We start from the raw sequence: 24,968 nt of genomic DNA, 5'->3' as shown, positions 1-24,968 counted from the left end.
AAATTAACTATGAGCTCACTTATGGATCCTTGTAGGAAAACTGTTCAATTTTCACTCCTAAGCTGAATTTGCATGATAAAATCTTGGCTTATTAAAACAGAATATGAGCAAGCTTTCTTCTGTACTTGGTTCATTTGCCCCTGCTTTGTTTCTCTCTTCACGTGAGTGGAGAAACAAGCCAGGAAGCCAAAGTTAATTATACCCTCCCATTGTATGGAAATTAGGTTTTTGTTTTGGGGCTGTATAAATAATAATAATAATAATAATAATAATAATAATAATAATAATAATAATAATAATGTTTATACCTGCCCACCTGGCTGGATTTCCCCAGCCACTCTGGGTGGCTTCCAGCACATATAAAAACATAATAAAACCTCACAGATTAAAAACTTCCTGATACTGGGGAGCCTCCATGGATACGATACAAAAGGCTTCCTGATTCAGACAGTCTTCTTCCATGAGTTGGAAGGCAACAGAAATAGCAACAAGGGACAGTGGAGCTTGGCCACTTGACCCCCAAGACCCCTTTTGCTTTTCACCCTTGTTACACAGAAAATGTTAAACCTTTCACCCTTTCAGAGTAATTGAGAGGGGGGGGAATGCTGTTAGACTGTGAGCACAGAGGATTATAGCTAACCCTTTATGGTTTTGAAGATAGGCTTGAAAAGTTGTATGGATAATGGATTGTGAAACCCAGGAATGGGGCCTCAGTGGTTGTTCAGTTCCATGGAGCTCTCTGCATCGGACCGAGTTAAGCAGATCTATGTCAACTGGCATAAGCTGCCCCACTATTTACATGCCATTGACATGTGTTTGTGTGGATTCACTGACCTGTCTTTTGCTTTTCTAGGTTAATAATGTATGTGGATTAAAACAAGCGACTGTTGATGAGTGAAATAGCTGACAAGAAGGCAGGCAGACTGGAAGGGGGCAGCTGCCAATGCGCCAAGGAGGGCCAGTGGCTCAGCTGGAAGCATGGAGGAAAGGAGTAATGAGAAGATGAACCAGGCCCATGTCCTCTTTGACCGATTTGTCCAGGCCTCGACCTGCAAAGGGACTCTCAAAGCCTTCCAGGAGCTCTGCGATTTTCTAGAGCTGAAGCCCAAAGACTATCGTACTTTCTACCACAAGCTCAAGTCCAAGCTTAATTACTGGAAAGCCAAAGCCCTTTGGGCCAAGTTGGATAAGAGAGGCTGCCACAAGGACTACAAGAAGGGGAAAGTATGCGCCAACACGAAGGTGGGCATTGACAAGCAGGGTTGCATTAGGTTTACCTGTACAGTATATATGAAAATGGCCTTTAGCTGTGTGCAGTTACATGTAGATGAGCCTGTGATGCTGGCTAGTATTTTCCATGTGGCTCTTGCTGTTTATCCCTGCTAAGCTGAACAATAATCTCAATGCAATGTGCAGCTGGGCTACACAGAGTGCTGCAGCTGGTACGATTATACTACATGTTTAAGCAAGATTACTTGTTGCTTTGTGTGGAAGTCTTAGGAATCCCCTCCTAAAACATTATCACTAAAAAATTACAACCATCATTTAAAACCTACAGAAAATTAAAACTGCAATACAATAGACTAAAGCAAATTAGAACTCATACAGACTTTTAAAACACCTGGGTAGGCTTTTCTAAATAAGAATGCCTTTAGCAGGTGCTGCAGAGAGTATAGTGAAGGCACCTGCCTGATATAAAAAAACTGATTCTGATCCTCATGAAAAACTCTTCAAGTTCAAATGACCAGATTTTATTTATGAAAAGTATAAACTTCAGTTAGAATCTATTTAAATTTCCAGTTAGTTTCTTAAAATTGCTGATCACCTTGTTCTAAAAGTCCCGATTTTGTCAGCTAAAATCGCCTGCTAACCCTTGGTGGTTTTTCAAAACAAACAGATACCACCAATAAATAATCTACTTAAAACTTGTATTTAGCAGTATGATGTAAGGCTGGGAAGCTGCTGGCAGCTGTGTTTAGTTGGGCTGTTTCATCTGCAGAAACGGCATGTTCCCAAAGATCAACACTGTTCACAGTGTGCTTTGCAGCCTCCATCTCTTGTTAACACTGCCTGTGCTTCATCTTTGTTACCCTGGCTTTGACCTTATCTTTTCTGTCCTGGCTGTTTGGTGGCTTAGCGATATCGCTTCCTAATATAATTCTTGGAGTAGGCAAGAATTCCCATTGCAGCTTCTGAGTGATTTCCCCATTTGCTATGCCAGTGACAGGATTCCAACAGTCACCAGCACTCAGTTGTTACTTGTGTGAATATTCATTTGTATTCTGCTCTTCCTCCAAAGGTCTTGGGGATGAACATGTGGGTGTTCTGGTTTTGTTGGTTTGTTGGTTTTGTTTCGTATCATTCTTGCAACACTGTGAGCTAGGTGAGGACAGAGGGACTTACAGTGGGCAACCCACTTAGTCTGCAAATGCAACTGAAAGAGGAGGTAGACCTTTGAGGCAGTTGTACCATTTCAGGTTGCATGCACAGATCACATTTCTTAATACTTCGCTTTATGAAAATTTGCTGTAAATAGAAACTAGCACAGTAGGGAATGAAGTTGGCATAGAATCTCTGCAGGTGCAGCGACATGACTATCTTCCCCTCCCAAACACAGCTCAGAATGTGGGCATGGATTCCAGAGTGGCCGTTCATGGAAGTTACTGTGGCTTCTTGATGGTGTCAGGAACTATAGCAGCAGCTTAGTGCAGGCATCCCCAACCTTCAGCCCTCCAGATGTTTTGGACTACAATTCCCATCATCCCTGACCACTGGTCCTGTTAGCTAGGGATCATGGGAGTTGTAGGCCAAAACATCTGGAGGGCTGCAGGTTGGGGATGCCTGGCTTGGTGTTTGTCTGCAACTGGGAAATCCAGTTTCAAATCCCCACTCAGCCATTAAGCTCACAAAGTGCGCTTCCCCTACTTTGCAGGGTTGTTTTGAGGATAAAGTGAAGGGACTGTGTACACACCAGCTTCAGCACCTAGAGGAAAAGTGGGGTGTACATGTAATGGCATTTTAATAAATCTGATTTGGGAATGGAGGGGAATTAGAAAGTGAACTTATTCTGAGATTTGAGCAGAACTTTGGTAGAGGTCTTACTCAGAACATGAGATAGTTTTAATTGGAGGTGGCAGGGGTTGAATTTGTGGCCTTCTGCACGCAGAGTGCATGCTCCACCCCTGAGTCATGCCCCTGTCCAAATATTATGATAGTGGAGTCAAATGCTGAAGTGGAGGAACTATTATGCGTAGGGAATCCAAGCACTGCTTTTGCTGAATCCTGTGTAGACAAAAGCTGCTTTGGAAAACTGTAAGCTGGTTTGTGTGTATTTTCTAAGGCATACCACCATGCAGGTAACCTGATTTGGTTCTGCGGAACCATTTCATATTAGGAAAAGACTGAAAACTTGACGTTGCCTGACACAAATCTGAAGTGATTCCTGATGAGGAAGGCTGGCTTTGTGTCACTCCTGTGTATTTCCACTGAAATTGTGGTGATCGTCCTATAGCCAGAAGTGTAGAAAGTGCACTTGAGTATCTTTCAATGTCTTCCTGGTTTTTGTTGCATTTCAGTGAACAAAGGCCATATAAACCTCCCCACCCCACCCCCGTCCAGACTTGGAAGTTTGAATTTTGAAATCATCTTTATACAACGACATGTAAAACTGTTGCCTCTCTTGCAGTGTCTCATCATTGGGGCTGGACCCTGCGGCCTTCGAACAGCCATTGACCTATCCTTTCTAGGAGCAAAGGTGGTGGTGATAGAAAAGCGTGATGCCTTCTCCCGCAACAATGTTCTGCATCTGTGGCCATTTACCATACATGACTTGCGGGGCCTTGGCGCCAAAAAATTCTATGGCAAATTCTGTGCAGGAGCCATCGACCATATCAGTAAGTGGTACCATTCTTGGTTATCACAAATTATATATATATCCTTAGATGGGGCTGAGGAGGGTGGTGTGTGTGTGTCTGAGATGGCTGCGATCCAGATAATTTTGACATAGAAAATTACTTGTCCGCCACAATAATATTTATTAGCTTTCTCATATTTAGGTTTGGGGTGGAGGAAGGAAGGGGGCTAGAGGTGAGGGAGCAACATGTCTCCTGCCAGATAGTGAGTTCTCCTTCTATAGCCCTTTAGATCCTTTCATGCACTTGTATTCTCAGAAATTCCACTGAGTTAATTCAGGCATACTTCCAAGAAAATCTGCATAGGATTTCTGTCCTTGAATTTTTTAATGTATTGATACAGCAGCAACTAATGTATGTAGCTGTACACAGATAACACATGTAAGTTCATTAAGAGCAGCAGCCTGTCTTTGTTGACAGATAATAATCACGAGTCTCTAGCAAACAGGTGGGTAGTTACTTGCATGGCTGTATAAATTGCCACAAGGTGAGTTGTTTTTTTCAATTGCTCCCTGTGGGGAGAGGTACTATTGCCACATGAGAGAAGAAATGTTTTAATGAGTCTCCCTGGTAAAAAAGCAGATAATACTAGATTGAGTACATTCAGCAAAGAAGTTCACCATAGCAAAATAATAGTTCTTCCTGTCTGATTTCTTATCCACTTTCTTTTTTACAGTCTCATTTGATCACTATCCAGACACTTTAATCTTTAGAGTTCCGCTGCTGATAGTCATCCGGGAGGGATCTAGGGTTGCTTTCAGTCACTTCATTGACTATTGGATTATATTTTTAGGTTACAAAGCTCTTTTGAGGGGATTGATGGTAACATTAGTGGCAGGCCTTGGTAATGCGTTAGTGCCAATCAGCAGGTTTCGTGTTAAGCACTTCTTGTCACTTTCATTGTCTGTCCCTCTGTCTTGCAGGTATTCGTCAGCTCCAGCTGATACTCTTGAAAGTCTCCTTAATCCTGGGTGTAGAGATCCATGTCAATGTGGAATTCCAGGGGCTGCTGTATCCTCCTGAGGACCAGGAGAATGAGAGTAAGTAGAGTTGGGATGAGCGGCAGGATCTGGAAGAGTAAAGATGAAGGCGTGTATTGTTCTGCTGGTGGCGTCTGAGAGCTGGTTCTTGCATTGTCATAGTGTCACGGGCTGCTTCAGTAATGCAAGTAATGGGGAAACCCCCGGGGGAGGCAAGTTAAGGCGCAATTAACTTTCCACACCAGTTTTGCTAGGCTCGGTGAAATGTTATCTGGTATCGTTGTGCTAAAATGTTATTAACATGCAGAATTTATTCATAGGAATAGGTTGGCGTGCACAAGTTCACCCGAAAACGCATCCTGTGTCGGAATACGAGTTTGATGTGATCATTGGAGGAGATGGAAGGAGGAACACATTGGAAGGTAGTTGTTACTGGTGTTTATAGCAGCGTGGAGTCAGCACCTCTAGTTTCTGCTCAGCTATGCACCCCCAACCACTGTCTTGCAAGTCTTCCAGGGGGACACATTATTGAAATAAATTATGTTGGATGTGGGGACCATGGTTGAGTGATGGAACGTGCACTTTTTATGCAGAAGCAGAGCTGGTCCAAAACCTTTTGCTGCCTGAGGCAGAGCAGCTAATGCTGCCCCTCGCTAATACCAGGTGCATAATACCCAAGAGTAGTCCAGTTGCTTGGCCACCTGAGGCAGGCAGTCCCACAAGCAGTTCTAAATATACTACAATAATGACACATTAAGTGATGAACAATTTGCTGCCCTTTCATGTCACCCCAAAATCATCTGCCTTAGGTGGCTGCCTCATCCTGTCTAATGAGAGGGCCGGCCCTATACAGAAGATGCCAGATTCCAGGACTGGAAAATATCTCTCCTCTTGACATCTCTTGAGAGCTGTTTTCAGTCCGCGTAGATGGCACTGGCTACATGGACTACTGGTTTGATTCAGTATAAGGAAGTGTTGTGTGTTCATGTGTGCTAAGTTGCTAGACCTGGATCATCCGGCTTGCCTTGTTTATGCTCTGGTGGAGCATTTTCATACTCAGCAGCTCCTAACCAGTCAAACTGCTGAAAAATACACTTTCACTCCCCGGACAAGATTTTTTTTTGGGGGGGGGGATTTGACCTAAGGAAGCTCCTGCCAACCAATGCTCCTGCCACCGTAAATTTGTTAATCTGTAAGATGCCTCTGTGATTTTTGTCTGTTGCAGCAGAAGCACAGCTTGGCTACTTTGATCAAGTTACCTCTTAATCACACTGGCCATGCAACAAGGTGTATCATACATTGTATTACGCCACGGGAAAAGAGTTTTATTTCACGGTTGCACCCAGTCAGAGATAGAGGGAAGACAGGGAGTGGAACCATCCTCCTCCTCATGCAGGCAGAGGATCCCCTTGCTTGTTCACGGTATTCCCACTGTACTAAGTTACTACTTGGTACATTTTCTGCAACTATAGTGGGGGAAAGTAACATAGGAAGCAACTTTGAGGACATACATTACATAGTTAGTAGGTGCTTTAGTTGAGATTCCTACATTGCAGGGGGCTGGACTAGATCACCCTCAGGCCTCCCTTCCAACTATACATTTTTATGGTTCTATACCCAGAATGGACTGTGAAAGGCCCATATACAAGTTTTATTGCACGCTTAGTGAAACGAATGTATCTGCCCCTAATTATAAGAAATACGTTAGATAGACTACTGTAGGTGCTGACTCTGGTGAATGAAACAACTCAGTCTTTGGGCAGCTGAGTAAAAGTCCAGGTCTCTTGTTTTAATCCAGTTTTTTCTACTACTCCATGCGGCTGCTGCTTCCATTGTCAACACTTCCATTATCAAGACACTCCTGAGCCTATTTAATTGGCACTTTTGTTGTCGCAGTGAGACCTTTGAACCGCATGCCTTTTTTTGTTGTCCCTTATAGGGTTTCGACGAAAAGAATTCCGTGGCAAGCTGGCAATTGCCATTACGGCAAACTTCATCAACCGCAATACAACAGCGGAAGCCAAAGTTGAAGAGATAAGTGGTGTGGCCTTTATATTCAACCAGAAATTCTTCCAGGATCTACGAGAAGCTACAGGTTTGTAGAAGTAGTCCAAAGACGAAAAAGGGGCATTTTCAATATGCATATTTGATCTCTTCACTTTTCACGATTTCTTTGTACTACTTGGAGGATGGCTGCTCGCCATTCGTGGTGCCACAAGGAACACGTGGGATTGTTTCAGTTGCCCAGTTTATAGAGCAGATAGTGTGGTTTCTGAGTCTTGGCTTATGTTCTCTGCCTGTTAAAGGGTGAAACAACAGTGGATTCCTATGGTATGTTTTCATTATGCTTGATTCTCATGACAATCTCGTTTCGATTTTGATACACTCTATGTGGGGCCATAATGCTTAAGTAACTACAGCGGTGATGTGCAGCCACTTAGGAGCTATGTTACCTGCATGTTTCCTAACTAGCATCGTAGCAACCCACTTGATGGAACACTTCAGGTGTTCTCTCCCAGTATGGGAACTTGCTCAATTACAAATTATTACAACTTATTACTAAACTGAAAACTATGGAAAGACCTGGTCTGAATAGAGATATTGGATTCTTGTCTCATTACACATGCTAAAGCTATTTTTGGTCATCTGCATACTGTCCCTTGCTTTTTCCTGAAGGACTAATTACAGTCGTTAACAGTTATCAACAGGTTTACCATACCCATTGAGCCAATCACCAATCTCTTACTACCCTTCTGAGAAAAACCCCACCCCACCCTCCCACTATATAAGGGTCTGGTGACTTCTATTTCAGTGTATCTGAAGAAGTGTGCATGCACACGAAAGCTTACCCAGAACAAACTTACCATATTTTTTGCACCATAACACTCACTTTTTTCCTCCTAGAAAGTAAGGGGAAATGTCTGTGCGTGTTATGGAGCGAATGCCTACGGATGGCGGGGGGATCTGCTGCAGTCGTGAGCAAAGGTTCCATGGTTCCCCTTCCTTCCCTCCTCCGTGGCTTGCTTTGAAACAGCAAAGCGGGAGAAGAGCCGCTGAGTGGGGAGGAGAGAGGGACAGAGAGCCTGCTTGCTTTAAAGGAGCAAAGCGGGAGAGGAGAGGAGCCGCTTACACGAGTCCGGAGCTGTTTTTTTCAGTGAGCCGGGGAGGAGGGAGAGAACCGCTAGCTAAATAGCAGCAAAGTTTTTCGCAAGCAGGCTCTCTGTACCTCTCTCCTCCCCACTCAGCTGGCTTAATAGCAGCAAAGTTTTTCAGCGAGACGGGGAGGAGGGAGAGAAGCAGAGCCTTTAAAGGAACAAAGCGGGAGCAGAGAGGAGCCTTCTCCTCTTATACCCCTCTTCTGCATTATTAACAGCATCCTTCTCCACCTACCCCATGCGTGTTCCTTGTCCCTTGAGTGCTTTTCCTTCCCTCCCCACTTAAAACGTGGTTACAAAGCACGGATCCACATGGATCCTCAGGATTTTTGCATTGGGCTACCCCAAACTCACCGTCAGATCACATGTCTGTGGCCACAGCGTGGACCACAAAAATCATACATACTGTTTTGTTTAGAATATTTTTTTCTTGTTTTCCTCCTCTAAAAACTATGTGTGTGCTATGGTCAGGTGCGTGTTATAGAGCGAAAAATACAGTAGTTGGTCTCTAAGGTGCGACTGGACTATTTATTAATTTTTTAGTATGGAAACAGCTGTGACAACTGCAGCCACCCCCACAGTGCTGTATGTACATGTAAAGTGGGTCTCTGCTTCGTGTTGTCTTGTGGGACGGTTTTCACTGTTTAGTTCCTTGTTGCCAAGGCTTCTGGAAAGGCCATTCACCCAGGACTACTTCTTCACTTAACAACTTGCAAGTTATGGGCTACATCTGTTTGCAGTGGGGGTTTAAGGGGTACTCAAGCATACGCAGCACTGGCACCACTGTTGTTGTTGTTGTTGTTAATAAGTGTGGCACTTACTGTAACAACTTCATGGTCAGTACCTGCACCTATTTTTCTAGAAAAAAAGCCCTGTCTGTTTGGATCAAAAGCATCATATGCCTTGCAGTCTGCTTGGCAGAAGTTTGCATCTTGGGCCTTTAGAGTTTCCATATCAACTAGATCTGTGTAATGGCATCACTCCCCTTCCCTTTTCCAGGCATTGTGCTGTTCTTATACCCCAATTATACCCCAGTTTTGGCACCAGCTCCAGGAAGAAGCTTGTTTCTTTTTCTTATTGGGCACCTTGTTGTAGCATGGGGAGTATCTTGTAGTCTGGGACTGGTTTTTCCCTATAGGTGTCTTCCTTAGACCATCTTACAAGGACATATAAGTTGAGATCACCGGGAGGGCCCCTTGCAATACATTCTGTATTCTGCCACATGCTCTTGTATTTACCCCTCCACTGCTTGATTCTGTGTCTGTTTTTCTTCCAACTTAGGCATTGATCTGGAGAACATTGTCTACTACAAAGATGACACCCACTACTTTGTTATGACTGCCAAAAAGCAGAGCTTACTGGAAAAAGGAGTGATATTGCATGTGAGTGTGCTGTTAAGTCTCTTTGAAACCTTTGTACACTGTGTGGAGTGCAGCACCATCATTCAAGCACTTTAAAGTTTGCTAACAATTCTGCTGACTTGCTGTTGGTTGTCACATCAATCTTCGAGGACAGGGTTTGACTCAGATTATTGATAGCGTCAATTTAAAGCAAAGAGGCCATTAGATTATTAAATGGGAAACTGACAAATAATGCAGTGGTCCAAGTGCCCCCAGAAGCAGTCACCAAAATTCCAAGAGCTAATTGCACCTTTTATAAATATGACCTTGAGTAATCTTGAAAGACAAGCATGATTGGTATCTTTAATTCTCAGTAGTGGCAGAGTTTGCTCTTGTGTTCTGACATATTTGTTTCACCACTGTAACTGAACTGACTCAGTAAATGAGCTGCTGGGAGCTGCTGTTTTGTGCATAAACATCTATCCACGAAAAATACATCTATGCTATTTGATATAAAGTGTGGCAGCAAAGGGTTGTTTTTAAACCACCAGAATTTAGATTGAGCAGTTGTCTTAGTACATATTGTTGTGTGAATAAGATGCTATGGAGCTGAAAATAAGTATTCCTTCCCGTTATTTTATTTAAAGTATTTTTTATCCTGATTTTCAGCTTCCCAGAGTGGCTTACAGCAATCAATAAGATGGTCCCAGTTCTCAGGCTTACAGTCTAAAGCACATAACACAATATTGTGGGGGAAGGGGGGGGATACGAACTTGGGATCTACTACTTGTTGAGTTATGAAGCTCTTACAAGTGTTATTTTTGGCAGGGACGGGTAGAGCAAGTTCCCTTCTGCTCCTTGGTCAACAGAAGTGGCCAGGTTCATCTCCGCCTTGCCATGATGTTCTTCCTAGGAGGCCAGGGGAGCATCTTCCCTGTGATCTTTATTCTCCTGGCTGATGGCAGAGGCCCAGGACATCTGCAATGGAAAAGTTCGCCATTTCACCGATGTACCAAAGTTCACCTTGAATATTGGCACACTGCGCTGAAAACTTGTCCACCTGCACAATTTTTCAACAAAGTCTGATTGTTATGCTTGGCTCTCCTGCTGAGGAAGTTAGAACAACTTAGAAGTGGTTCCTAGGGGGCTTGCTGTCTAGGCAGCTAGCTGGCAATGCCAGGCCTGTTTGGTTTCAGTGCTAGGGTTGCCTTATATGCCCTCAGAGCATTGCACAATCCCTGATCCTTTCTCTCTCTTTTATGGTCTTGCAGGACTATGCAGATACAGAGCTCCTTCTTTCACGGGAGAATGTGGATCAGGAAGCCTTGCTCAATTACGCCAGGGAAGCAGCTGACTTCTCAACCAATCAGCAACTGCCATCGCTGGACTTCGCTATCAACCACTATGGGCAGCCCGATGTGGCCATGTTTGACTTCACATGCATGTATGCCTCAGAGAACGCAGCCATGGTTCGAGAAGTAAATGGCCACCAGTTGCTAGTGGCATTGGTTGGGGACAGTCTATTAGAGGTTTGTTTCTTTTACATGGGTTGTTTCTTGTTTCAAATGGCTTTGTTTTTATTTACTTTCCCATCACAGATGTTCAGGGCGGTCAACAACGTTTTGTATTATTAATGTAATATCACTGATGTGCACAGCACTTTGCAACAGAAAGAGAAGTCCTTGCCCTCAAGACCTCACAATCAAATATGTAGTTGTTTCCGTGTTTGTTGAGGGGATTACCATTGAACAGAGCAGAAAAAATAATCTGGAGGAAAAAATAAATAGGTGGAGAAAAACGGAATTTGAAAACAATGGGTTATTTCAAACACTGTTGCTTAGCTGATGCTCTGTATCTGCTTCAGAGAGTTTGGGAGCCCTCCACTTCGGGATGCAGAGGCTGTAGGCAGGAGGGGAAATCACAGAAAGTTGCTCGCCTCCTATCCACTGACGGAGGGAGGCATCACCATCAGCTGTGTGACACCACTGGAGAAAATCCAACTCAGAGCAGACCCATTGAAATTAATGATGCTAACTTAGACATGTCCCTTAACTTTGGTGGGTCTACTCTGTAGGACTCGTGTTGAATACCACCCAGTGATCTTGTGGGGCAGGGGACTGTGCATAAAGAATAATCACTTTTTTTCTGTAAATGTGTGGAGGACAATCAAAAAGCAGCTTTCATCACTATCTAGTTCATTTGAATAGAGGTGGACTATTAATTGCTCTCTATCAACACACTGCTTTTTCTCCAGAATCCACATCAATTAAACAAACATATACTGAATAAATTTTAAAAATAACTTGCATGATGAAAGGAGGTGAGCCTTCTCACAGTTCAGAACGTTTTGATGCATGCTAGTGTTGCTTCTTTTGCAGCTCTCGTGCCTCTGGCTTCACATGGAAGTAGTGGAGTGTTGTTGTAGGTCTTACATATATATGCACATCCAGACGTGGGTGTGACTTGCAGGAGTGTCCTTGTGACTTGAAAAACGCAACATGCAAAAGAGACCAGATGAGAAACTGCTGGAAGTGCTCTGCTATGACTTAAAAAGAAGCGTGGTTTATAGAGCCTGTAATTGGGTAGCAAACAACAATTAGCAGTCTGTAATTGACTTAAATGGCATATCTGGCTTTGGAAAGCTACTGTGGCAGCTCAGGGGATAAGGGTGCATTGGAATTATTACATGTTGCTCCTACAGAGGCTTGGAGGGAGTCCGGGTCTTAAGGCAACATTGCAATATGTCGGCTTCTCCAGCTTTCTTAGGGAACTTATTCTCATCTTCTTCCTCCCCCCTCCCCCATTGCTTCTTGGTGGTTGCTTCTAGCCATTCTGGCCAATGGGAACTGGAATTGCCAGGGGCTTCCTTGCCGCCATGGATTCTGCCTGGATGGTACGAAGCTGGTCTCTGGGAACAAGTCCTTTGGAGGTTCTGGCAGAGAGGTAAAGAAATTTCTGTGTGTTTGGTGGTGGTGGGTAGAGAACAAACATGAATTCTCTCCAGATGAGAGAGTGGCCTGGTTCACATGTCACCTTAAACTGTAATTCCCTGCAGGCTACTGTACTGCAAATGAAATAAGCCAGAGTGTGGCTTGTTGTGTATCCCAAACACGGGCTTGTTTTCCCCAAAACAGGCCACAAGCAGTAGTCAAGTTTAGTTCTTGGTTTACGACTCATGGCTTGTTTGCAACAAGCAAACTTTGAGCCCTCATTCGGATGACATGGCAAGCTGGACGCTGGTTTGCTTCACCTGTGCAGCAGTAGCAGGAGTTAATAGAGGGGAAGCATTCAGGGAACTTCTGAGTATTGCAAACTAGCATGCTGCTTGTTCACATTAAACCACAGTTCGTTTTAAACTAGGGTTTAATGTGACATGCAAACTGGGCCATAATATAGAAGTGTCTGTGGCTCCTTAATATACCTGCAGAAATCATGTGATTTTTATGCAAGCACGAACCAACCTTAATTCTGCACCTTTTTTGTCCGATTGCATTTCAGTTTCCCCACTCTTTTTTGCTGTGCTTTTCTTTGTGTGTTTATCTGCTGAATTTGTGTAATTCCACCCAGACACATTAGGAAGTTTTTCTTTGTGTGCAGAATCAGGTTTAATGGTCATGTGGAGCAGTTTTCATACCATTGTCTTCCTGCAAGCAACACAGGGTTTTTTAAGTGGGATTATGTACACTTGCAATGGTTTTACAAGAGAGATTAGATGGAGAGAGAGAGAGACACCTGTCCAGTTGGACTCTCACTGCAGTCCTGTGCGTGTCTGCTCAGAAATAAGCCCCGGTGAGTACCTTGACACTTGCTCTGGGGTTAAGTGTGTTTAGAATTGCAGTCTTGGAGAATATAGGGATTTCATCCCACGTCTGATATTGGTGCTCTAATCACTAGTCCTCATTTCCTGAGTGAATAAGCATGAGGAGCCATGAACCAGGGACATTGTAAAAATTTATCCAAGCAACTTGCAGGAAGGTTCTCCTTAATGAGATGCAACCTTTCATGTGGGGATAGTGGGAAGAACTAGGGAGGAGAACACTAATTCAAGTGTAATTAGTAAATATAAGATTGAGGTCCAGACTCATCTTTTGCCAGCTTCTTCCAGTATTCTAAGGACAGATCAGTTGACAAATGAGCACTTCTGGGCCTACCTACCTTAAAAGGCTTTGAAGCCAAGCAGCAATGTAATTAAGATGAAAATTGTTCTTCTGAGTTCAAAATTGTTCTTTTCTGAGTCACATTTCATTCCTTATGCCGTTGCATAACAGCATTGTTAACCTCTGGTGTCATGCCCTGGCACAGGCAAAGGTTGTGGTAGAAGTTTACTTCATACACACACGAGAGAGACAAGTGAAATTGTAACAAATTAAACAGATGTTATCGTGCTAATCGCTAATTCCTTTATTCTCTGTCTAACCTTCTCATAAACTGTCCCCCCTCACTGCTCACCCTCACTCTTAATTCTCTCAACTCACTCTCCTAACTGATTTTTTCCAACTGCCTTTGAATGCTGCCATTACTCATCAGTCGGCTCCTCCTAGCATTCCAAAAATGCTCAGGCATTGCACAGGCCCCAAATATTGCATGGCAGGGTGAAGTTCATCAGGTAGCTGGGTTTGCTTTGTTTTGTTTGTTACTGCATGGCAAGGCTCCAGCGAATAGGTGCATCTGTCGAAGGCTTTCCACATACTTGTGGTCAGGCAAACACAGATTAGGTGAATCAGAAACCCCGGCTGCTTTTGTACTATCCTACTTAAAACGAGGTAAATATTTCTGGTTCTTTTAATTGAATGGAAAAAGTGAGTCTTGAGTTTCTGGGCTCAGGCCAACCGTGTCATAAGGGATTGCTTGAAACCTAAATATAATCAGTTAAATGACAGAGTGCCTTGAAATATTTACAGAAAGGACATCACATTTACAAATCAGTTAAAATGAACAGAGCGCCACACTTTTAGCTTTTCACATGTGCATGGGACAGTTAGGTATTGTCCTAAGCAGCAACAAATGATAACTGTTTGCCATAGATGGCAAAGAGAAACAATTGCTAAGTGGGGTGAAATAATTTTGTTCAGTGATGACTGCTGGAAAAGGCGTTGACTGGGCAACGTTTTATGTCATTGAAGGCACTCTTTTACGTCACCGGTACTAATGCCATTGTCTTCTTTCTCCTAGGGAGAGCATCTATAGATTATTGCCTCAGACCACCCCTGAGAATGTGAGCAAAAACTTTAGCCAGTACTGCATTGACCCTGTCACACGGTATCCAAACATCAATGTCAACTTCCTGCGACCAGCCCAGGTAATTGCTTTAATCCTGGGCTCTTCCAGTGTGCTTAAATGCACTTTGAGTCCCGTGTCTCCTTGATGTGGCTGTCTTTATCTCTTCTTGTCTGTGTACTGTACCTTGAGTCAGATGTAAGAGGAATTGTTGGGAAGAGCAGGCTGCTCATGGTTTGGAATGGGTGAAAGGTGGGAGCGGGTGTCTGATCTGAAATATGCGATGGTAGGGCATGGGACTCCAATCTCTCTGTGTAGAATTGCATCTCATTTTTTTAAATTGCTAAGTTGAAAAGGAGATGGCTTTAAGTCTTTGAGGATAGTGAAACAAGTAGATTTTATCTGTCTATCCATCTGTATATCATTAATCAACAGACAGGACGAGTGGAGCAGGCAGAAATCCATTGTCCAAAGTTACCCTAACTTTGTAACTTAGTATTCATTTATTTTACATATTTATATTTATTTATTTATTGCTTTTTTGGATTGCGGAGAAGAACAAAATACAAAGCCAGTATAAAACAAAATCAATATACAACATGAAAGTAATGAATCATAGAATAGAATCATAGAGTTGGAAGAGACCACAAGGGCCATCGAGTCCAACCCCCTGCCAAGCAAGAAACACCATCAGAGCACTCCTGACATATGGTTGTCAAGCCTCTGCTTAAAGACCTCCAAAGAAGGAGACTCCACCACACTCCTTGGCAGCAAATTCCACTGTCGAACAGCTCTTACTGTCAGGAAGTTCTTCCTAATGTTTAGGTGGAATCTTCTTTCTTGTAGTTTGAAAGCATTGCTCCGTGTCCGCTTCTCTAATGGCTACAAGACAGAAGCTTGCCATGAAATAGAAGTTATACAGCCTTTGAATCCCATCAGGGATGTTGATTTCTTTCGTTCTCTCTCTCTCTCTATCTTAAAGGATGTTGATTTCTGCATTTTGTTGGGTATATTTTAAAATTAGGGTGTTGAAGCTGGGGCTGAAGTTTGACTCCAGCATTTGGAAGGCTACAGGGTGCTCATCCCTGCTGTCATGAGAGTGACTATTCTGCAGATACTTACATAGTTCACTCGCACCTGGGTCATTCAAGGAATGCTTAACTTTTTTGCATTCTTCTTTGAAGCTTGAGATAATAATCAAATCTTTTTGAACTGGTGCAGGTACGTCATTTGTATGATACAGGAGACTTGAAAGACATTCACCTGGAAATAGAGAATTTGGTGAACTCCAGGACACCAAAGTTGTCGCGGAATGGTAAGCTCCCAGTCTTCCCCGTTCCTTTTGTAGCACTTTCTTCTCTCCCCTCTCATGAGTTTCAAAACCACAGTCTATGTCAGTGGCAATCAGAAGTCAGGTTCTCAGATGATACATTTTAGAAGAGTATTGCCTGGATATTTTCTTAAAAGCCACGTTCAGTGTCCCTTAGTGACTTCAAAGTCCCTTTGACAACTCGCAGTCTTTGATAAACACAAGCTGTATTATTCAACTTTTGTGTACAGGCATGATAATGGAAAATGTTATTGGAAGTTGTGTGTATGTGTATGGTAGAAGGATATATTCCTTTTTACTTCATCAGGACGCTTTTTATCTATTTATTCTGGACAACAGTGCTGAGCACCTGGAACAACAGTTGCATATCTGTGTGTTTGTATTTAGAGTCGGTGGCTCGCTCTAGCAAACTCCTGGGCTGGTGTCAGAGGCAGACGGATGGATATGCCGGTGTAAACGTAACAGATCTTACAATGTCTTGGAAGAGCGGCCTAGCGCTGTGTGCCATTATCCACCGATATCGCCCTGACCTCATGTAAGAAACTGAATGTTAAGTTGAAGAGGGCATCCTGACGCTAGATGGTCTGAATGGTGTGGGGGTCGGGAGAGGAGTAAGAATTGGTGGATGAGGCCAATGACCCATCTAGTCAGCATTCTCTTGTCATAGTGGCCAACCAGATGCACAGCGGAAGCCTGCAAGCAGGAAACGAGCAAAGATCACTCCCCTCCAGAAGGAAACTGCTTCCAGCTATGGAGGCAAAGCATAGCCCTCATGGCCAGTAGCTGTTGATAGCCTCGTCCTCCATAGAAATGAGAGGGGATAATGAGATAAGATCTGGAGGCTGCTAGTGGGAGGATTTTGTAGTTTCCTAATGGGTCGGCAGTTCGAATCCCCGCAACGGGGTGAGCTCCCATTTCTCGGTCCCTGCTCCTGCCCACCTAGCCGTTCGAAAGCACGTCAAAGTGCAAGTAGATAAATAGGTACTCCGGCGGGAAGGTAAACGGCGTTTCCGTGTGCTGCTCTGGTTTGCCAGAAGCGGCTTAGTCATGCTGGCCACATGACCCGGAAGCTGTACACTGGCTCCCTCAGCCAATAAAGTGAGATGAGCGCCGAAACCGTCGGCCACGACTGGACGTAATGGTCAGGGGTCCCTTTACCTTTAATGATTAGTGGGTATAGAGAAATTAACCTTTAGGCAACACATTTTCTTCCCTCCAGAGACTTTGACTCTCTAGATGAACACAATGTAGAGAAGAATAACCAGCTGGCATTTGACGTTGCTGAGAAAGAGTTTGGGATCTCTCCCATCATGACTGGCAAAGATATGGCATCAGTTGGTGAACCAGACAAGCTGTCCATGGTCATGTATCTCACCCAGTTCTACGAAATGTTCAAGGACTCCCTTCCTTCTGGTGGTAAGAAAACTAGGATATATCTGCTAGAAATAGTTCTTGAACGCTGTATGCCAAGCTGGGGATTTTTTCTTTCTTTCAGGGGCCATTGACTCATTAGTGGTGGGCAATCTACAGCTACACACAGTTATTAATTTATTGATTCATTGTGCGTTTTTAATTGTATTACAAATGCCACAAATATTTAAAAATTGTAACGCCTAGGAAGGCATTTGGGGTGTTTGCTGCTTCCTGAAGCTCCAGGTAAGGATCCAGCAGCAATGTTGTAATCTATCCCTGAAGTGGAGATGAAGAAACATGCCTTCTCCTCCTATTGGGAATATTTATGATGGAACAGAGAAAGCAGATAGGGAAAGGTTGTATGCCTCTCCTAAAAAGAGTTCTGAACAACTTTAAGCAAAAATATCTTAAATGGTCAGTCCTTTTCTAGAACGGATAAGAGATTGAATAAAATATTGATTTGGGTGTTTTGCGGCATAAAGTTTAGGCAAAGAAAAAGTGAGAGGGCAGAGAGAAAAAGAAGGATATAGAATGCTAATGCTCTTATATGAGAAGAAATGGAACTCTCTTTAGGGTGTTTAGTCTCAGATTTTGCTATGTCTCAACTAATCGTATTTGTTTCTGCTCACAGATAACCTGGAACTGAATGCAGAAGAAAAAGCTGCATTAATTGCTACTGCTAAATCTCCAATCTCCTTCTTCAGTAAATTGGGGCAGAGCATCTCTCGGAAACGGACACCAAAGGTAGCCACAGTTGCTTTGGGAATAAATTTATAGAAAGAGTGCTTATGTTTATGGCCAGTTCAGGGACACCCTGATCCACCTTGAGATGCTTTGTTGATGGTGTCATCTAACTTGGAAACATGGGAACCTTCCCCAAATCACTTGTAATTCTGGTTACACAGAGATAATGCGTACCCTTAGGACATGCCATCAGCTATTCAGGCACCTGCTTATTTTAGATGAGAAGGTTAGGTATGACTTTGACTTAAAATGCAAAGTAGATTTATTATAGGCATTACTATAGGCTGAGAAAATATGGGCTCAGTGTTTTTTCCCCTTTCTCTGCCCAGGATAAAAAGGAGAAGGACCTGGATGGTGCAGGAAAGAGGAGGAAGACAAGCCAGTCAGAAGATGTAAGTAAGAGAGTAATCTGTTTTGTTTTGTTTTCCGTTTTGCCTTCCTCTTCACAGGAGGTTCCTTCCAAAAGCAACTGTTCAATTTTCTGTGTGCAAGGGAGGGGATTCAGTCATGTGACCCCGCCTCTATTTTAGCTCAGAAACATGCCCCCCTCCAGGTGTTTGTAAAACCAAATCATCTGCCCAAACTGTCAGAGAGGTGTAATTGTTTTGAATACAAAAGGCTCTGATTATGGTCACTGTTTTGCTTACTGCAAGATGTTTCCAGCTAAACCTGAGCAATGTTGCTTTGATATGTTTGGAGGTGAGCTTTCAGGAATATATGAAGATATGCAGTGCATCCTGATAGAGAGATGTACAGTACATTAGCATTTGTGATCTTGAGTAATGGGATTTTCCTCTTTGAATTCCTCTTAGTACTATGGCATGCAGGGGAGGGAGTCAATTAGCTCAGATGGGCAAGTTCCGGTTAGCTTTACTGAACTTTTGGAACTCTCGGGACCTCTGGCAAATGTCTTTCCCATCTTTCAGCTCGAAGATGGAGATTGAACCTGGGGACCTCCTGCATGCAAAGATTGTGCTGTATCACTGAGCTATGGCCCCTTCCTTCTGTTTATCTTAATTTCATTACACATTCTCATAGCAGGAACAATTTAGCAGGTAGATGGGCATATAGTGAGCAGGGTAAACCGGCGAGAAGGAAGATGTTTTTTGAAAATTAGGAGTGATGCACAAAATTGGAGATACGCGGAAAGTGGCTCTGGAAAGGGAATCCATTAGTGTATAATCCATTTCAATTTGCCAGGAGGACTCTTCCCGAAGCTACCGAGAAGAGAGGCCCACTCTGGTGAGCGCCCTGACAGAGAGGAGAATTGATGCCGCCATTGGGAATCAGAATAAAGTGAAGTCCATGGCAACACAGCTGCTGGCCAAATTTGAGGAGAATGCCCCCGCACAGTCCACAGGCATCCGGAGACAGGTAGGAAGAGGCTTTCCAGCTTGAATGTCATTTGCATCTCAGCTAAATGGCTTAGCTAGCAGGATGTTTTGCGTTTTTCTGGCAGGGAGAATCTGGAGGCTTGTTGGCTTTGACCAGGGTACCTCCTTGTTCTCAAATAAGTCATATAGGTGAAACATCTTAAGGATAGAGAGGCAACTCCATCCTTGGTAATTACTGTTCTTGCACTTATGGGTTTTGTACTATTTTGATAGAGGGCAGCTTTTCTAACGCAAAGAGCTGCTTGCATGTTGCTCCATCTTTGCCCCAAGGATTAGAACGGTTCTTCAATTCTGGAGGTTTAATCAGGCTTTCGATTCATGCAGATTTCTGCGTGACGATACTGTTGGCTTCTGCCACCCCCATTGGTTCATATGCATGTTTTATGCCCCATCCTGGGAAATGCAGCTACATGAGTTGTGTGTGTCAAGTGAGTCATCTATGAGCTAATCTTTGGTGCGTTGCCATCAGTTGAACATATGAGAAAAGGCTCCCCATCGTTTGCCCTGTGAATCACTCCATACATAACCAGATTTCCTGTTTAGGAAAGCAGATCCTCCTAGCTGGAGTGCTGCACTCGTCACCTTGGCACCCCGTGTAATTTTAACCTGCTTGAGCGTAGCTGGGAAAGTTAAATAATAAAATAAATCTGCGAGCATAGAAAATCCGTTTTATAATATACTGCAAGCGGAATCATGTTTTCACTTGCAATTCTGTCATAGGAATGTCTTCAGGGCGAGGGAGTACACATGGACTAAACCAAATTCATATCGCTGAGGCAAGCATGCTGTCCTGCATATCCCAGGAGAAGATCCAAAACACCAAATGGGCCATAGGAAAACTTTTTTCTGTCACTTTAATATGGCGTTTTCTGAGTGTGAAAGTAAAAGAAAGCGAAGAGGCTTTCAAAAAGAATGTTTTAGCCCTCTAGCAAAGTGCCTGTTCTTTTACCCCTCCTTAAATTGTGTCCATTTCGGTTCTTCAGGAAGGTGGGTAGAAAAACCCATAAAAGCCTAGCAGTAGAGAATCCTTCCTGAAGCCAATTATCTCGGTTAAGATGCAAGATTTTGGAGCCTTATCCATCCCGGTTTGAGAATGAATGTGCAGCTGCTTCACTCTCAATTCTTGAAAGAATTCCAGGAATTTTTGGTTCTCTAATAGTTTAAACCCCTTTCAGCTGCAACCTAACATTATTAAAATAAACCATTCCAAAATAAATAAAATGCAGCCCTCTATATCTTAAGTTCGCATCTTCCTTTTTTCTTTACTTTTCTCCATTTTCATACGATTTTATTTGCCAACTAATTTTTCCTTACTCCGTTGTTTTTTTTCTTCTTCTCCTAAATGTCTGTCTGCTGACCACCCTATCCCAACATTTACCTCATCCCCTTGTGGGTTTCTTTGTGAGTTTCGTTTTGCGTTTGGTGTTAATGCCCTCTGTGGCCTCCATCCTGCTTATTCTATGACCTGCATGCAACAGTCTGCCCAGCCTTATCAAGACCGTGCTCTCACCCAGCCAGCCTACCGACAGCGAGAGCAGGGCCGCTTTGCCCCCATGCCTCAGTGGAAACAGGTAAAACGAAACCGAATGAATGACTGTGATGCTCAATCCATGTAAGCTACCACCCCATTGGCTGCTGCTTTTCCATACCAAATTTCCAGGTTATTCCTGTGGACTGGCACTGTTTTAAAAGGGAAATCCTGTATGTAATTTGACAGTAGGTGTGGCTCACATTAAAGGGCTATGTCATTTTTTCACTGTCTCCCTGTTCCTGACCATTGGTGAATATTTGAGCAGAAGTTGTGCTTGCTTGTCCAGCTAGGGGCTTACTCTTGTAAATGAGCCTTAGGAAACTCAGTCTATGTTTGCTTACCTGTTAATTTGTGTAATCCAGATTTGATTTCTGGAGGGTTCAAGAGCGGGTTGAGTAATCAGTTAGTGTGTTTCGACAACATTGTTCTGGTATCCATGAAGATCACTCAAAGGGGAGATCCTAAACATTGGAAAACAGAATGGGAGAATCAGCCATTTGTCTGAAGTAAGAGATAGAGAAGAGAGATGTTCCTTGTTATTATACTGTACCTCCTCTGCTTGTGATTTCTCACTGGCTCATATTAGCAGGTTGAGGTCATTGTGTACTGATCACATTTGTTACTGCCTATGATAGAACCCTGAACTATCCATTTTCATTGAAACTGGTAAGGCTTTTGTCATTCTTGCCATGGACTTTGGTCTTCATCTTCAGAGGCATTGCTTTCTTTGAAATAACTATTCCACTTGTAACAGACAAGATATTGACAGCTGTTTTTGTATTTAATTTTTAAAAGCTCTAATATTCTCCATCCCTCTCAACTGAGGGATTTTATTTTACTTTTTAAATTGGAATTGAATGGTAGTGTCAGTAAAAAAACCACACCAATCCAACCCAAGTTTGCCTGATTGGAATAGATAATTTAGGAAACAGATTTTATCACCTTCTGCTCTGGCTTGTGGTTGCTATACTAGCATTATTTAAAACATATTTTGTATATAGATTCTTTGTAATGTAATGATGGCAGGGCTTTCTCATCCCATGATGCATTAGCATGAGCAAATAGAAATCATTTCAGAAAATAAATGCAGGAATAGCTTGTGCGTCAATACGCTTTTTGTAAATACTCTTTCTATATTCAAGAGATCTGAAAAAGGGATGATTGACAGTGATACAGCTTCTGATATTATTTCCTCCCTTCAAATGTGCTTAACACATAAGATGGAAGAAGGGGTAGAAATGAATTAAGGTCACCAGCCTGCAACTCCAGTAAGCTCATGTTGCTGACCATTTTCTTTTCATCCATCATCATCTGCTATTCATCGCACTCCATTCCATGGAGTGTCCACAAATATGCTTTTACTTTGGCTGGCCACCATTGGGCCAGAAGACACAGGCCTCCACCCTTTTCTGGCTAAAGTTGTGCATGCCTTTTGAAGGCAGTGGAGGTGAGGGCACTTCATCCAAGCCAGTTAGATACTTTTGAATGTAGCAGAGATTCAGCTCAAGCTGTCCAGTAACTAGGAAACATGAGCTGGGTTCAGTACCATGAACCACGGAAATTATTTGCTGGAAAATAGATTTTTCAAAAGGGCAGGATGACTTTCTATTTAGCATGTCATTAAAATCTAAGACTCTTGCAACAGTCCCATGCATGTTTAATTGGTTGTATTGAACTGAACTGTTCTTACTGCCAAGTAGGTACACCTAAGATCACAAACCTACATCCACATAACCCATACACATGTGACTTTCTACTTTCTGTTTGTCTAGACTGGTATTTTCCAGACTTGTCTTTTTGGCCTAAATTCATAGCCATAGCCTAGATTCAAATTTTCATAGCTTCACTGGGATATTGTTATCCACATAAATCCCATGGTTATTACTATTGTATTTGATGAGAGAGTGCTTTTGGCCTTGCCAGAGATTTTAGGGTATAGGCAAACCTGCTTTGGCTGGGCATGTTCTTGAGGCATTTCACTCTTGCCTGATTTTCCAAGTGCAGTTAATTTGGGTACATTCTGTTAAGATTCTTCAGGCTTTTTTGAAGGCAGATAGACGGGTTTTTCCAAACTTCAGTTTAAGACACTTAGATGTGGTGAATCAAATCCAACAATTCAGATGGAAAGCACCTGTCTCTCTTGCCTAGAAGGTTCCAGCATGTCAGATGTAGCATCCTATGTTTTCTTTCTTGAGAAGACATGGCAGAACTGGTATTTAAGAATTCTAGGAGACACTTGAATGAAAACATGGTCCGGGTCGTAGGGAAAGATGTGGCCGGCAAACCCTGTTCTCTCTTGCTTTCCATCTGACCCTGATTTTTGCACCTGATGAACTGGCCCCTCAGTTTGCTACTGTTTATACAGGTAACCAGCTTGATCCATGAGTCCTGTTTACCCCCATTGATTTAAGAAATGCAGTCAAGTGTGTTCACTGCCTCTGTACTAGTTCCTGTTGCCTAATTTTTCTTTTAGCGCTACAGAGAAAGTATACAGCACAATGAGAAGTACCTGCACAATGCAAAGTGGCTCTGGAAAGTCATGGGTATGTGCATTAAGGAAGGGACTCTTAAAATAATTCCTGAGTCAATGTGTTTTTTTGTTTTTACTGCTCCACCAACACTTAGGTCAACACATCCACCGTTTTTTGCAAGAAAATATCCATGATATCCATGATCATGCTACGAGTTGTTAAGCTCTTAAAGAAATGGGATTGAATTACCTGCAGGAGTTATGTGCATGATTATAAAATATCCTTGCCTCTGATGGTTACTCTTTGAGGATTTCTTGATTGGTGTCTTATTAAAAAGAGCTGAATCTGCTGTGCTGCTAGAGGTCGTGGAAACCCATGCTATTACGTGCCATAGGAATAATTGTGTCTTTTTGTTAATTCCAATGAACTTCATCTCATTCTCTTAACTTCATCATTCATTTGCATAGTGACATCACTTGAGGGTGTGTGTGTGTGTGTGTAAAACAAAGGAAGCTTGTGAAACTGGAAGTTGCTTGTTTGAAGTCTGGGGTCAGAGGGTGGTAAGATCAAGGTGTTGTTGTCAAGGAATATATCTGTCTCGGGTTTTTCTTGGAAGGATATATGGATATGCAGTAAACACACTCTTTTTGGTAATGATAACACCCAAAGATCCATTTGAGTTGAAGTGACCAGAGCCAGCCATTGAGATGGAATAGAACTATGCCAGCCAACCTGTTTCTGTCAAGTGGAATCTTCCTCCATTTTATACTTACTAATGTGAGCATCATTTACTACGGGCCTTTTCTGAACTCAGAAATGCATCCTACTTGAAGATGGAATACAATGTTCTAATTATAGGAAGGCCAGCAGGTGTGACTGCCACCTTAACGAAAAAACAACGAACATTATTCTCTTAGCTAATTTTTTTTTAGAAGGCTATATGAGGTGGACATGATCTGGCTAAAATTGGTGGGAGACAGTCAATGACGTCCTGGATTTTATTAAGGGTCCGCATTAGCTTTCTGCTTTCCCCTCAATTTGAGCAGGGATGGAAAACATTCCTAATGTGCCTTATGGATGTTGACAGCTCTTGACCTGCAGGAACAATACACAAATCTTTCCCTTTAGGCTTTAGATTTACCAGAGTTAAAAGTGCTTAAGATTCATCTTTTAAGAAGGGCTTTTGGATTTGCATAGCAAAAAAATCAAAAAATCCAAAGTGGACCAATATTTTCAAAATAAGGAACATTAGTGGTGGTGGTGTTTATATACTGCTTTTTGAAATAGAGCACCACCACCCCGGGAGGGCATTTTATACAACAAAATACACAGTCAAGTGCAATTTTAAAAATCACTGCACTTTGGCTTTTGGCTGGACTAGAAGGGGGTACCAACCCCCAACCCCCAGTACACATAAATATGAGCACCAGGAATGAACGAAGATTTGCACATTTTTGTTATGTTAACATTTAGCTTCCAGCA

The 24,968-nt window shown here is 42.8% G+C and overlaps 1 protein-coding gene across 13 annotated transcripts in view; it reads left to right on the top strand.

Annotated features, from left to right (window-relative positions):
• Positions 1-24,968, top strand: part of MICAL3 (microtubule associated monooxygenase, calponin and LIM domain containing 3) — a 187,220-nt gene that overhangs the window by 76,547 nt on the left and 85,705 nt on the right. For 9 of the 13 annotated variants that reach the window (XM_053405213.1, XM_053405214.1, XM_053405212.1 and 6 more), the window contains exons 2-17: positions 854-1,242; positions 3,686-3,893; positions 4,835-4,951; positions 5,212-5,313; positions 6,831-6,986; positions 9,328-9,428; positions 10,658-10,915; positions 12,214-12,329; positions 14,559-14,685; positions 15,825-15,918; positions 16,321-16,468; positions 17,153-17,349; positions 17,978-18,090; positions 18,420-18,482; positions 19,291-19,464; positions 20,963-21,055. In XM_053405213.1, coding sequence (XP_053261188.1) covers positions 979-1,242; positions 3,686-3,893; positions 4,835-4,951; positions 5,212-5,313; positions 6,831-6,986; positions 9,328-9,428; positions 10,658-10,915; positions 12,214-12,329; positions 14,559-14,685; positions 15,825-15,918; positions 16,321-16,468; positions 17,153-17,349; positions 17,978-18,090; positions 18,420-18,482; positions 19,291-19,464; positions 20,963-21,055 — 2,331 coding nt within the window. In that variant the 5' untranslated portion in view covers positions 854-978. The remainder of the gene's footprint in view (positions 1-853; positions 1,243-3,685; positions 3,894-4,834; positions 4,952-5,211; positions 5,314-6,830; positions 6,987-9,327; positions 9,429-10,657; positions 10,916-12,213; positions 12,330-14,558; positions 14,686-15,824; positions 15,919-16,320; positions 16,469-17,152; positions 17,350-17,977; positions 18,091-18,419; positions 18,483-19,290; positions 19,465-20,962; positions 21,056-24,968) is intronic. The other 4 variants (XM_053405218.1, XM_053405219.1, XM_053405220.1 and 1 more) reach the window with 1 other exon arrangement.

Source organism: Podarcis raffonei, chromosome 10 (genome assembly GCF_027172205.1).
Source record: "Podarcis raffonei isolate rPodRaf1 chromosome 10, rPodRaf1.pri, whole genome shotgun sequence".
Taxonomy (NCBI): Eukaryota; Metazoa; Chordata; class Lepidosauria; order Squamata; family Lacertidae; genus Podarcis; species Podarcis raffonei.
Note: the sequence above shows the minus strand (reverse complement) of the source record. Positions and strands in the feature narration are given on the sequence as shown.